This window comes from Hetaerina americana, unplaced genomic scaffold, assembly GCF_022747635.1.
Source record: "Hetaerina americana unplaced genomic scaffold, ioHetAmer1.1.p SCAF_108, whole genome shotgun sequence".
NCBI classification, from domain to species: domain Eukaryota; kingdom Metazoa; phylum Arthropoda; class Insecta; order Odonata; family Calopterygidae; genus Hetaerina; species Hetaerina americana.
In genome coordinates, this window is record NW_027286159.1 from 246608 (window position 1) to 262077 (window position 15470).

The following is a 15470-nucleotide window of genomic DNA, read 5'->3' on the forward strand; positions in this document are numbered from 1 at the left end:
GATGGTGCCATCCTCGTTCCCATCGCTGCGCCTTTGGTTTGCAGGTGAAGACTGCTTTGTAAATAAATGCATTTTTTGTTAGGACGAAAGTGCCTGCGCTGAGGAAAAATGTTCTACTGTCCAAGTGTTATATTGCTCTCGTGAGCGTTTCTACACCTTCGATATATAAATTAAAAAATATGCATATACAGTATATACCTATAAATATATATATATATATATATATATATATATATATATATATATATATATATATATATATATATATATATATTTATGTATATATGCACTCTTTCGAAGTCGGTCCCTAGCGTGATCAGGAATAATATCCCCAGTAGAGCACGCCGAGTGATCCAGTGTGATCTCTTGATTTGCGTGTGAGGGCTGAGCTGGTTCCTGGCACGGGATTGATTTCCCTCTAGACCATTGATGCGAAGGCGACCTGTGTTTTCTTTCAACGGCGGTGTCTCCACCAACTTCGCAGAGGAAAGCATACACAGGAGAGTATCTGGAGGCCTATAATTGCCCCTGGGAATGTTTTTCTCCAGTAAACAACTATAAGTTGCGTGTATTCGGCATGTGTAATGCTGGGTGTTATTAAACATAAATCACCGCATTAATCGTCCAAGAGAATTTTTATACTGGTCAGTTCCTAACGTGCGAAGGCCAGGCGGGTGAAAGCCTTAAGACTTCAATTTCTAACCATAGTACCGATACCAAATTTTGTAATCCAATATGATAAACGTGGTTTGATGAGTGGTCTACTGCTGGAAGCATGACACCTGCACGCAAAAAAAACGTGCAAAAATAGTATGAACATGGCCGCTCCATCTTCAGCATTCACCACAGGGAGACAGCGACTTCTAATTCGTTTATTCAGAAGTAGGGAGGATGGAGCATCGGAATTCATCCACGAATAAAAGTAGAGAATGGTGATTCACCTATTCCACTTTGACAGCAATGGCGCCTGGACTACATGTTCTTAAATGGTGCCATTTCCGTAACACCATTTCCCCTCGACCAGGTCAGGCACACACGGGGGTGTTGTGACGGCAGAGACTTTTAGAGCAGTCAAAGCTGAAGTTTTTGTAGAGGTATCCGTGAAATATCAAAGCGCTGAAATAAATCTATTTTACGCCAATTGGATGACAATTGTACCAGTGAAAACCTTTAGCATTCAAGAAATGGCGTAATAAGAAAGATTTAAATTTTTAGTTTTTAATTTGATTCACCCTAGTATGAACTTTTTATGGTGGGATCCCTGAAGCGAGGTGAAACTATCCTCAGATCTCGTTGTCGGACCGTAGACATAAATTTCATAAAAGTTCGCGTGATACTTTCAATTGTGATAGCCTTTGTAGCGACGTTTATATTATCTACATGTGTGCATTAAAAAAAAATAACTGATTCAGGAACTATTCTCCAAGCAAACTGCTTACTTCATTTCTGTAACTGAAATGCGTGTCCCTTCTAAAACTTTTATTGCTCAATGACAGTTTCTCCCAGTTGTATCCACGGCAAGAACAACGCTTATAGTCTTCATGGTAAATCAAAACGCCAAGATGGCGTGTTTAAGGGACGGCTTTTCCATCGGTAGAAAACAGTTCCTCTTCAACGACTATCAAGGATGCGCAGACAACGAATAATTCGGCGACATTTTGATAAGACTATCATTATTTGACTTCTTTTTAAAAAACTGCCGTTCTCTTTCACCTTAGATAATATCTTTAGACAATGAAATCACGGGAAAATAGTCCTCTTATATTTCTATTGTTATTATTACTAATGCCCATTTCTTCTTAGGATTTATTCCTAGACTTATGGAGTGACGAGATACTATCAGGCATGTCTTCAGTTATTCTGTAATTATATATTGTAAACATTAAACATATGCATCTGTATGTACGCCCGTCAAAAATTCCTGCAGTGCTCCACTAACACCTAATCTGTAGCCGTGTTAATTATAAAATATTAAACGGATAAATTATATCAACTTTCATGATCCACCGCAACCGAGTTGGGTTGAATGGAACCAGCTACCTGGAGGGTTGTTTGAGCCCTTTCCATCAAAATTTTAAGAGTTTTAAGAATAGATGCAAACCAGCCTCGGGACAAAGGACTGGGTAATACACTATAGCCCCCGGTGATTATTATATAATCTCATTTATTGACAATATTGTTCTGTACATGATGTGGATGGCTTGAGAAGTTGGAACGTAAAGGTGTGTCGTGCCATCACGGTGCGTGATTTTGGAAGGGGCAATATGCAGAAATGTGTGTGATTTTGGATGGAGTGTGATGTTGTTCTGTATGATGTGAACCTGAGCCATAAGTGATGGTATAGGTACGGTTGGGAAATAATAGAATCTTTAGGTTCCATTGTTTTAAAATGCATTTAGTTTCACATACATGCATGTTCTTCTTTTGCATTAAAAGGGTGCATCAATAAACCGTTTCCACCAGGCCATTTGCCTAATTTTAACAAAATTTAAATAATAATAATACTAGGGAAACGAGTTGTGTGTACTTCCACGTACATACATGCTACATGCGGTGCAATTGGTGACACTTACAGAGTACGTTGAGAGCGAAGGAGTCGTCGATGCCGGACGAGGGGATGGAGGGGTTGTGCACGTGGCACTTGAGGAGTTGCCGGTCGTCCTCGGGCGAAGGAACCAGCGTCAGCGTGCTCATTGCCACCGTCTCGTTACCCGACTCGTGCCACTGCGCCGTCCACGCCAAGGGCCGGCGATCAGGGGTGGCAGGTAATAATACGCAATTCCACGAACAAGGAGAGAGGGCGAAAGAGAGAAGGAGAAAGTTGAGAAATAACAAAAGCAAGGTTGTCATGCGCTCCTCGCTAACAACGACAAACACTAGCATTTTTTATTCAATATTGCAATCGCAGAACAATCTTGATATTCATATAAATATCCGCGGTGTTTCATTTTCAAGCAAATTGATGAACTTATTATAATTATATTCACATCCAAACTATATATATATATATATATATATATATATATATATATATATATATATATATATATATATATATATATATATATATATATAAACACAGTAATTAACCCGAAGGTCGGTTTGGTAGATGGTGGTAGAGCTAACCCAGTACTAAGCCCGACGGCGTGTGAAATTCACACATCAGGTCAGGGGGGCCAGTTCCTTTCCCTGTGCCGGTTATGGTTTCCCAGGACGATCTGGCAACAAAAAAAATCACATTGCTTGGGTGGAACTACAGGTGCCCAGAAACTTACCCGGGAATCGAACCCGGAACCCTCTGGTCAGCCCAACGCTCTACCCTCTCGACTAGCGCGACCATTTATATATATATATATATATATATATATATATATATATATATATATATATATATATATATATATGTGTGTATACAGTATATAATTAAAATGAAGCAGCGAGATGACTAACTAAAATATAGAAAAACACATAAAAAAGTTAACTCACAGGTATTCCAGAATTTTCGGTGGCAAGACCACCTTCCTCTGCGGACAGCTTCTGTCTGCAGAGGAAGATGGTCTTGCGTGTGGACGAAGGAAATGATATATAGTATATACGAGGACTAATACATAGAGGACTAATTCTAACATTACTTTTAGTGCACGATTCCAAAAGTGTCCCATTTGCAGTGCAATTGAAGATACAAAACAATGCATTTAAAAATTAATAGTCAGTAATATGTAGTTCATAACATATTTACTTAGCCACGACATGAATCATTCAATATCACAACACCATCATGGATATAGAACTTCCTCCAGAAAAGGATAAGGATGTAACCTCTCGCCAGCAATATTCAACGCATACCTTGAGGAGGCGATAAAAGAAACACAAGAGTTGGGTATCCAAGAGGTCATGGTAAATAGAGAAGACATCAACATGCTCCGATTTGCAGATGACATCGCAGTAGTGGTGGAAACGCGAGAGGACTGGCAGGCAACTCTAAGTGCTCTGGATCAAGTACTGGGGGAATATAATGTGAACATTAACAAGAAAAAAACTAAAACCCTTGAGTGTGGAAGAGAGAAGCTGAATGCAGATATCACAATGCGAGGGGTGAAACTAGAGCAAGTGGAATCCTTCATCTACCTGGGCAGCAACATAACATGGGATGGAAGAAGTTTGACCAGCATCAGGCGGAGAACGCATTCATGAAGAAGAGACAATTACTAGGTTCAAAGAACCTAAGACAGGAAACAAGGAAGCAATTCGTCAAGACTTTCGTGTGGAGCATGGCGCTCTGTGGTACCGAGACTTGGGACATTGGAAAAGTGGACCAGCGAAGAATAGAAGCCTTGGAAACACGGTGCTGGAGGAGAATGCTGAAGATCATATTGTCAAACAAAGTAAGGTACGAGGTAATGGTATATAGAAGAGCAAAAGAGGATAGGAAAATATGGAAAACTCTATGGCAAAGAAGAAATAGATGGATCGGAAATACATTGATGCACAATGGATTGATTAGAAATATAATAGAAGGAAAAATAAAAGGGAAGTTTCCACGAGTAATACCAAGAGACATGTACACAGGAAAAATTAAGAAGGGTGTAAAGGTATCAGGGATTGAGGGAATTGACATTAAATAGAGTGGAATGGAGGCTACAATAAACCAATCCTAGGATTACAATATTGATGATGATGTATCATCAAAAATTTTGCCTTCGTACCTGTCAAAGGATGAGGAGGAAATCGAATAGAATTCACCCCTGCCATTTTTGACATTTTCACAAGACCCACATTCGGCGCAAATAGGCATAGGCACGAGGCGCGCAGGTGGACGATGGTAAATACAACCACAAAAATTGAAAAGAGTTACAACAAATGCATTCCACATCTGTTACCATGGGTTTAGGAACGAAATATTGCGAAAGAGTTCCAAATAATCAAAGTGACGTCACGGGTTTCGAAACAGTCGACGACCAGGATGTGCAACATGCGCTACGACCTTGGTAGTACCATGCTCGGACGATATGCCAAAAATTCCACGGTAACATACCCGAAGGTTTGGTTTTACAGATTGCGTGGAGCTCACCTAATGATATCAAGCCCTGCACGGAGTGCGAAATTCACATGTTGTAGTAGGGGCCTTCCTTGTGTAAGTAACAAAATGAAAAAATAAAAAAAAATTAACACTGTAACCTAAATTTTTATTCCAAAAAACAAAATCTAACATTTTCCATACCCCATACCCCTTCTTTCAGAATTCAGAAACGCGTAGGTATGTTTGTAAGGGGACATGAGTTTATATAGAGCACAAATATAGATTATTTGCATTTTTTAAATATGGGCAATGCACTGCCACATCATTGAATTATATTACTGCCATTAGGAATAAGCTAAAACATTGCTATTGTTTGATAAAGCTGTTATAAATAATGTGATCTACACACATAATACCTACATAATACCCCGAAAGCCGCCACAGGGGCGTCTGGTGGGGGGAAATAAAGAGATAAATAAACTATTTATATCCATACACAAGCGGACAAGCATAGAAGGACGATGAAAGGAAATAAAAATTTGATAACCGAAGTGAGGAATGAGAAACTCGCAAGGTGGTGACTATCACTGGAGATTATGGATCAAGAATTTCAATAATATAATACGAGCATCATCAAGAAGAAAACTTTAAATCCTAGTGAGCTGGAGGGCAGTATCACAAATTTAAGAGTAAAATAAGGGCAAGTTGGAGCCCCTCATCTGTCTGGACAGTATACTATCGCTTTAGATGAGAGGAGTTTGTGCGACCTAAAGTGAAGTATAGCTCAGGGTTAAGGAGTTCATAAAGACAAAGGGGGATCAAGATGGGGCGGTGGCTATCGTACTGGCTTCCTGCCCGTGTTCGAATACCGGCGGCGTCGAATATTTTTCAGTGGTATCTCAATCCCTACTTGAGGTGCTTTTTGAAGGGCACTTTGAGTGAGTACGCCGTCCGTCGGATAGGACGTTAAGCTGCGGACCCCTTGGCTTACAAGTAGGATAATGCCGACGCCGGGCTTCTCTTCACCCGTCATCCTTTCCTGCCCACCCCTAATGGCGCAAATGACCTTAGCTGTCGGTCGCCTACCCTAAATACTATTAATACTATGAAGAAGAGGAAACGAAAAGAAGGTTGCAAACAAGGAAGCAGTTGGCCAAAACGTTTGTATGAAGAATGATTCTCAACGGATTAGAGAATGGAGTATAGGAAAATGATGGGACCGGAGAAAGATAGAAGTCTATGAAACATGGCGTTTGGATGAGATTAAGTAAGATTGACAAAGACAGAAAGAGTGAGGAAAGAGGAAGCATGTAAAAGACGAGGAGCAGGAGAAGAAAGGACCACATGGAGAGAACGCTATGGCGAAGAAGGGCTAAATGGATTGGAAACACCTTGGGGCACAATGGATTGGTTAGAAACGTAACAGATGGGAAAAATTGAAGAGAAGATCCCGCGAGAAAGACCAAGACCAATTGAAACCAATGCATCGGGAAAAAATGAAAAAGTACTTGAAACAGAGAAGCTATAAGAAGGTGAGGGGGGACCGACACTCAATACAGAAGAATGGAGAGTTGCAGTAATCAATTATGAATTCAAATTGAAAAAAAAACGACGATGAAGATACTGCCTAAGTGGGCACTGATGCATGAATGGCTGACCTAAGCTTCACTCTCTCCACACATTCTTTTGAAGGCTTGCGGAATATTTTGCAGACAGATTTCAGCTGATCAAAGTGTCTATACTGGACGGTTTCTGTCTTCATCTCGTGGAATTGTGTGATATCCATGTTAAAAGATTTGGCACTTTTCCACAGACTTTATTTTAAGATACAACGCGTTCCACCGACTATCGGCATCATCATTCCCTATCCTAAGCGTGTATATTCAACTGCTGCATGTGAACAAAATTTGTGCCAGAGGACGCCTGGAGTCGGTGAAACGCGTTGTATCTTACAATAAAGTCTCTGGAAAAGTGCAAAATTTTTTCACATGGATAATCAAAAGTGTCCTTTAAGTCAGTGCACGTAGACGGGGGTGTGACAGTGCATATGGCAGTCAGTTGTTCCCTTTATCCTTCCTTTCTTTCTTATTTGTATGCCGTGAAATGCTGCTCTGGTATCTATTTTAAGGGAATGCTTCCATATCACGGAGTTTTCAAACAATTATTTTGCGCCACAATGAAAATCGACTACGCTCTTGGTTAATTTCTTCGCCATCCTTTAACTTTATTCCCTCTGAATGAAGAGGGAAAACCAAGATCACATAGAAAATATCATATTATTTACATATAAATTTAATATTTTGCATACCATATCACTTAAATAGTTTTTACGGAATAGCGATTTATGTTTTTGAAATTTTTCCAGAATTAGATGTTAGAGGACGACTCCTGAGCAATCAAAGTATTGACAGAGGAGATCGAGGGAGTTGGGAAGCCCAAGATTAAAGAACGCGTGCAGATGATCGCGAAAAAAACTATTTTTTTCAGCTAATCAGAACGTTGGAGGTTGAATCAAGTTGCATGATGCATTCGAGACAGGGCTGGGAATGGAAATAGGGCTAGAGGTAGGTAGAGCGGAGAAGAAGAGGGAAGGCGAGGGAGTAGGGGTGTCATTTTCTCGCTCACGGAGCAGCGCCCCTTCGGGCGAGGCGTGATGAGGGTAATTGTGAAGGCCGTGTAGCTAGGAGATGGTCGGAGGGTTGGCAAGGGGCGGAGGAAGGGACGGGCGAGGGGAGGGAGGTAAATAGGTGATGGCAGGGGGAAGGGGATGTGGGAAGGGGGTGCGCTTCGAGGAGAGGGAGGAGCATTACGTATAAGGGAGGTTTTAATACGGAGCACAGGGCGTAATTTGTGGATCGGAAACGTGATCTTTGCGACGGAAGGATGAGCGTCGAGCATGTGGAGGCTATTGAAAATGGAGGAGGTCGACAGACACGGAGACTAGAGAAGAATTTTCAAATATATTGGGAGAAGTGAGGAGGATACGGAGTCATAGCAATAGAATATTATCGAAGGCAAACGGGATGGGGATGACAAAAGGCTGTGAGTTAATTAAGTCAGTTTGGATTTCCAGTGATAAAGTAATTTATAAGAGCAACGAACAAGGGATTTCAGTGAATGATGGACGGGAAGAATTAGAATGATATGGGGACGAGCGATACTTGCATTTCACAAATAAAATTATTTATTCGCGACCTAGGCTGCAAAGGGAAAACATCACCTGTAGGCGAAAAAAGCGGCAACAATTACCTCAAGATCTACACTAAAAAATGCTTTTAAAAATATAGTAAATTAAAAAAATGTATTGGAATAGAAATCAATCTTATCCGAATCTTCGGAGTTTGTTCGAGAGATATGGGATGAAGATTAATCAAAAGTGAAACAAAGTTATGAAATTACCAAGTAATAGAAGGGATACTTTAAACATTAGAGTGGAAGGAAATATATCTCAGCAGATGGAGTAATTCGTGTATCTCAGTGGTATTTTAGAGGAAAATGAGCTTAGGACTGGGGACATTAGGGGCAGACTTCGTGGACAGATGAAGAATTTGCAGAGATAGGATAGATGACAGACATTTTAGGAAAAGAGGAAAAGAAAATAATTATAACTTGCATTCATTTACAGCATTGCGCTTTATAAGTCTGAAAGCTGATTGTTTTTAATTCAAAATAACGCAAAAATATTTTAAATTCCACATAAAAATCGTTACTACACGGCCGAGGTTTGTTGGCTACACAACATCTTAATGCCAGTTACAAAACATTATCCACAAATATATATCCTCAGTTTTTGGGAGCAACCATATAAGTGAACTTACGCCTTCGCAGCCGCCCCTGCCCCTCGAGATCTCTCAGGGCCCAACGACACCCCCGTGCCCTCCTCGTGTACCCCACCTGCAACATAACACTCTCCGGAGTGGTGACTCACCAAAGGGAGTGCCGCATTCGATAGCCTCAAAGCTACGAAGTTCTCCATCGGTGGCGCAAGGCCCTAGTCATGTGATCCTACTCCAGCTGAGAGCCCCTCTATAGTCCCTGGAGGAAGACGTCACTCTGCCCAGCCGCCCCTCCCCCCGCCACTGGTCAAGTGTGAGAATAAGGGTGTGCAAGCCCCCTCTTTCCCTGTCAACTTCATTCATCCCTCACAACTATCTCCAACGGACGCCGGCGCCCCCTTCCCCCACAAGAGCCCTTTTTGGGGTCCTTCCTCCTCGGAGATCTCCCTCCAGGGGAGCGACGACCCCCCGGTGAGTAACACGCACCGCGCCATGCAGTTGCATTGCACCGTCCCACCTATCAGATACCCAAAGAGCGTGTTCTGAGGTTGCGATTAAACACAAGAGTTGTGTGCAGAAAAGGACGAGAAATTAATAATATTAGTGCAGGACAAGTTAGAATTACATGGCAGAAGAATTTCTTTGAAGATTGGTAAAACAGTCTTGATCTTGCCGGGCTGCAGTAACGAACGTACATTTATCGAATAAATGTAATGATTTAATGGAATTACGGAAGAAACTGGTCATTTTAAAGATTAGTCACGATAGTAAGAAAGGGGAGAGAGAAAACAATCCGGAGCGAAAAGATTTGAAGAGGGATTGGTGTCGTGCACGCGGCGGGCAAGGCACCTTTCTCGTGTCGCGAATCGGTGGGTGCGTAGGACTGGGATAATCGCCTCTAATCCTTCGCTCAAAATGCATCGGAGAAAATTGAGCGCGTCATAAATCAAGCCGAGGTGAATAGCATTGCAATGGAGAAAGAGACTTACTATTGCCAACCAAATAGAATTTCTACCATTACATAACAGACTTTTCACTTACCACCTTCGGTCTCGAATTGCCAGCTTTCCCCTCTTGAACATGAGGCTCTCCAACCTTGGCATCGGACCTCTATAGAAGAGGTTCAATGACAAGGTTGGATAGTTCAAATTTTAGAGCGAGAAAGAAGAAGTGGGCAGGAGAAACATGGCGAATTCTACATATGTAGGAAATGTAATTTGGAAGAGTTGACTCGGTCGACAAGGAAAGAGTATTGGCCGGCTGCAGAAAAAATAGTGAGTGAGGGAAAAGAGCTGAGTACTACCAAGGAAAAATGGAAATATGTATGACAAAAAGGGACACCAAAAGAAACTCCAGGAACTGTTCATAGGAAAAGGACAAGTTAACCAAGAATTACGGAATAGATGATTAGAAAGATAAGCGAGAGAAGGAAATCGAAGATTGTAGACACAGGGTCAGGCAGAAGGAAGTACAAAGAGATAAATAATACATCGAGACGGGTAACAAATCAAGCAAAAGAAGCATGGTGGAAGCCGAAGGGTGAGGAAGTGGAAAGTTTGCTGAGGAAGGGTGAAATACAAGAAGGGTAAAAGGGAATATTGGGAAGCAAAAAGGCCTGTGTTAAAAGTTAGAGATTAGTCGGGTAAGATAATAGTTGAAACAGAAAAGATCCCAGAGAGATTGAAGAAATATATAGAAGAGCTCTATGGTAAGAACTAGGCCAATAAGGTTATTCATAGAAAGAGAAAGGACGTAGATTAAGATAGCTTTGACTCAGGCGTAATCGACGATGAGATAGAAAGGTTATAAAGGGAGATGAAATGAAATAAGGCCGTGGGGCAGACAATATTCCTGCGGAACTACTAAAAGGTTTAGGAAAATATGGGAGAAAGAGTCTATATGGACTGATTCGTAGTATCTATGAGGAAGGAATCTGGCCGGAACACTTCGTCAGATCAGTTTTGATTCCTATTCCAAAAAAGGGAAATGCTGAATTATGGGAAGACCACAAATCAATAAATTTCATTTCGCACGCAACTAAAGTGATTCTCAGGATCATCAATAAGAGGATAGTGAGCAGTGAAAATGATTACTTAATGGATTATGAGGTCACTGAAAGAGAGGACCATATAATAAAAACAGGATGTGTATGTCAGCTTTGTTGATTTCAATGCAACAATTTCAGAGTTTATTCTGAAATTTTAAGAGAGTCTAAGAGGACGCCTCGATTGCTTAACTGGCTAAAGCTTTCGGCCAGACATCGAGGGATCCGGGTTCGAATCCCGGTCAAGGCGAATGATTTTTACACCCTGAAATTGTTGCATTGAAATGTATATTAGCGGATGACTCCGTTATAAGTTACTATTGCGGCATCTCCCGCGGCTTCTTGGAATTTGTAGATTTCGATGGAGCGTTTGGTAGAGTGAACTGGGAAATAATAATAAATATATTGCTGCAAATAGGAGTAGATTGCCGGGATAGGGGACTTATTCTCTACCTGTACAAAATAGAAAATTCTAACTTTCATAATAATTCCCATCGCAATAGCCCAAATCACTTTGTCTATTTATTTATGCTTTGAAAACTAAAAGTAGCGATTCTCTTAGCAATTTTTATAACGTCAACTTTCTATGTTTTCAAAGACTCGATGACTAACTAATTCAAATTCTACGACCCGAAAACGTGGTATTCAATCCTAATCTTTAAAATTATTTGGGGAAAAGCTGTCGGATGTTTTTAAACTCTTTGAGTGCTGAATTTTAGCTGTACCTCTCAGTTTAGTTACTCAAAAATGCCATTCCAATAATTTGTTTAATAAAACCGATTATCTTAGTGACTTGCTAACATCACCTTTTAATGTGTTTTACGGAAGATAATACAGCTATATCGTGGACTACTACAAATCATTTCCATCCTTAGGGACAAGGGGTACGACCACCGTCTGATCTAATAAAGGATTATTCTCTGTAAAAATACTCTCGGAAAAAACCCGAGCAATTTTTAACACGGGTCATGTTTCTCAAAGCTACTGCAAGCCTGACTAGAGCCACTTATAAGTTGAACATGCGGCCTAAATGGCCTAGAATGGAAATTTGAAAATTTTGCATTTAAGAAGATTTTCAGAGGGTTTGTAAATTTACCATAGTGCAAGAGTGATAAAATTTCAATGCATGCATGCATGCTGTCTGTCACTTAATAGAAATTTAAAGAAAATGCAGTGAAAAACTAACATTCGTTGGAATTGATATATATTTGTTTATTTCATGTTTTTAAGAGAGAAAACTGGAAAATTAGAAAATGAAAACTTTTGACATTCCGATGAAGAACGACTATTTAAAAAGTTATGCACAACATATTTTTCTTTTTGTAAGTATCAATTGACGTAATCCTTTAAAATTTTGAAAATATTAACCTCATTTCAAAAGGTTAGAACGCTGTTTGACTAAAGCGAACGACTCCAGCTGTTCTACAGTAAAATTCTCGGGAAATGGCGAGGAGAGAGCCGGCACGGGTGAGACCATCCGCGGCCTACAGTGGAGATGTCATCACTTCCGGTCGAACAGCACCCGAGCACCTTTACTCCCTGGTTGATGCGTCGGAGGTGCGCGTCGCTCCCCGGGGGTTGCTGGGCTCTCCGGCGGTGACCTCCCGTGCGTGCCTGGAATGCGCTGGAGGCTGAATTTCGCGATCCAATAGACCTGGGGTGGAGTTTTACAGGGTCTTCGTCCGTGGAAGGTGCTTAACCTCCTCTGCGCTACGAGATCCTCCATGATCGTTAATTCTCGGATGGAATGCGATGGCGCGCAATTGGGTCGACGGCGGGGCATGGGCGGCACGATCTCGTTGGCTTGTCCAGGGCCGGCACTCGACGGCTATGGCTCCCCCGTGCAGAGGGAGGGCGGGGAGAGGGAACCGCGAGGGAAAGGGGGGGACAGACGGTCCAATGGGCGTCGCCGACAAGGATCTCGAGCGAGGGGCCCAGTACAACAGGGCCACCACCCTTATCATACGCTCTTTCATTAACGCAGTAACCAAATGCCCAGGAAGCCTGTTCCTTGAGGCTAGTGACCATGAATTATACTTAACTATGAAATAAATTGCTTGCTAATTGATACATTTTTCGAGGCTTTACTAGCACCTTGCCGCTTGATTCGAAGGCCGTCTTAGTATAATTAGGTTGGGTTTATTTCGGTATTTTTTTATGATCTTCTTCCCTTTACGACGAGCCATAAGATATGAAAGCTACCCTCCCTCCTCTTAGTGAAGTACCGACGTTATTATAATATATGAACAAACACGTATCTCGTTCTAAAAAATCGCTTTCAGCTTTGACGAAAGAGCATTTGACTGCAATTGCTGTTGAATTCATTCACTTCTGAAAAAGTTCCATATCTTGAGGGAAAAGTAGAGCAGTGTTTATTTTAATAGTATTTCAGTTCATGAGCTGCATTGAAGCAAATATTTCGAAACTCTTGAAATAAGCCGATAATTGATTTAGTAATTTTGAAAGGAAAGTAACGTTTATTTCTTTAATGCGTCCTGCGGTGCTAAGAATAATTAAAATTCTTCCTCCATAAAAATATGACTGAAATAATGGAATAATAAAATTTAGGCCAAATTCGTTGGGAACAAGCCCATCTCTGTTTGGAAACAATGAAATGACACACTATCCTTCCCCCCCCCCCCTGACGACGTATACGAAGTGCTGACCCTTAGATATTCCATTGGGTTAAGGGCGCCACGTGATATCTAATAATACCCCTTAAAATGGTAGGAAACCATTGTGGTAAAAAAAATATTTCATTGCCTACCATTATCTAATCTTTATTTAAATTGTTAATCTAAATCTTTACGACTAGGGCAATTTTTTGAGAAAGATTCGATATTATTCCCATCAGCGTACATTAGTTCCTCTAACGACAGAAAAAGACCTTTAACTCGCCCTGGAGTGACGTCATCCTGGATTTTTCCCTTACAAATTTCTGTGGACCGTTCTCCGTCCTTCATCTCGCATCGGCCATCGGTGCTCAAAATACACTGATGGGGACCGCTCGCGCTCTTTCTCTCATTACAGAAAATTATAATAGCGCAGTAAAAATCCTCGAGGCCACTCCAAATGTATGGCGGACAATATAGGCCCAGGTTTTGAAGAAAGCTGTCGTGGAAACGGCACCAAGATTAGAGGGTTGCTCTTGCGCCTTTCCAATTGGCTGGGAGACGGTTTCGCTGGTGTTGAAATTAACATCTTCAGCGGCGAGTAAACAGTAATCAAGCAAACAATAATCAATAGGAGTACGAAGGACTCAAAGGCAAATTTACGTGTGCCAAAATAAATCGTCCCTAAACATCCCCCTCCACAAGACCCTCCGTCGAGTGAATGGGAATAGGTTGGGTGTAGATGCGTGGTAGCTGCAATCTGTATACATTTCAATGCAAACCAGCCAAAGGATTCAGGAAAATGGACCAATAAGGGAGTTATCCCGATGATCTTGGTGTGCTTGATCATGGAATCCGGAGCCTTCGGCATCCCAGATACGATATACCTGGATGACAGTTGAGTCATTCCCGGTTGGTCAATACTTACCCGGGTGAAATGTATAATAGGAATATGTGGATGAACTGACAAAAAAATTAGGATTCATTAGAAGAGTACTGGGTAAATGTGATGAAAAGGCCAAAAGGAATTATTATCTGTTGTTGGTTAGGCCTCATTTAGAATATGCTGCTAGTACATATATGGAATCCTCACGAATTTGGATTTATTGCCGAATTGGATCACGAGCAGCGTAGTGGAGCTAGATTCGTAAAATATTGAAATGATAAACTTAAAAGCGTGTCCAAAATATTTGATGAGCTAGGCTGGGAATAACTTACGGAACGAAGGTTATATTATAGAATGAAGTTCTTGCAGTAAAGGAAGTCTCTTTAGCAGTGATATTGAAAATTAATTATTACCCCCATCATAATACGGAAGGAGAGATCATGCCAATAAAACCATAGAGATTAAGTGTAAAGCAGATAAACGTAAGATGTCATTTTTACCACGAACGATAAGGGATAAGAATAATGTTTGCCCGGCAACGCTAGGAGGGAAAGGAGTTTTTGTTTGAGGGTGGTCTGGTGTGTGATCACCCCCTGTTACACCTAAATTAAACTAAAAACTAAAACTTACCTTTGACCTCTTCAGTTTCCTGCCATCCTTGGACCAGGAGAATACGGGCTTCGGCCGCGAACCCAGCGCCTCGCAGATAACCTCGTAGTCCTGGTCAGCCTGGAGCACCCTCGGCTTGCTCACCAGGCGTACGGACAAAGGCTTCACTGCAAAGTGAGAGAGAGAGAGGCATTCATCGAACGCACAAATGGAAGTAACCGCGGATGCACGTCGGGGACCATTCGGAGGACCTTCATTTCCAATTGCCGTTGAGTCGAGAAGGAAAGGACTCGCCAGTTAATGACAGAGAATTGGAATGCACGTGATCTGAGAGGGGACTTCATTGAAATTGGCCATCACTTCTTTTTAGAATTGACAGCTGGAGACGATTTGGGAATGGTAGACATTAAAAATCTTTCGTTGATTCTTTGTAATTGACATTTGTTTCTTTCGTATTAATAAAAGTGCTGGGGTGACAATAGATGTAAGGCCCGAATACAACTGCCTGCCAGCGTGAAAGGTC

General features: G+C 41.3%; 1 protein-coding gene across 1 annotated transcript in view; it reads right to left on the reverse strand.

Annotated features, from left to right (window-relative positions):
- LOC139700744 (protein turtle homolog A-like) overlaps nt 1–15470 on the reverse strand; it is a gene marked incomplete at its 3' end in the record, with an annotated part of 336828 nt that overhangs the window by 27586 nt on the left and 293772 nt on the right. Inside the window, exons 6-7 of the mRNA XM_071599180.1 lie at nt 14969–15114; nt 2574–2724 (exon numbers count right to left, since the gene is read on the reverse strand). Coding sequence (XP_071455281.1) covers nt 2574–2724; nt 14969–15114 — 297 coding nt within the window. The remainder of the gene's footprint in view (nt 1–2573; nt 2725–14968; nt 15115–15470) is intronic.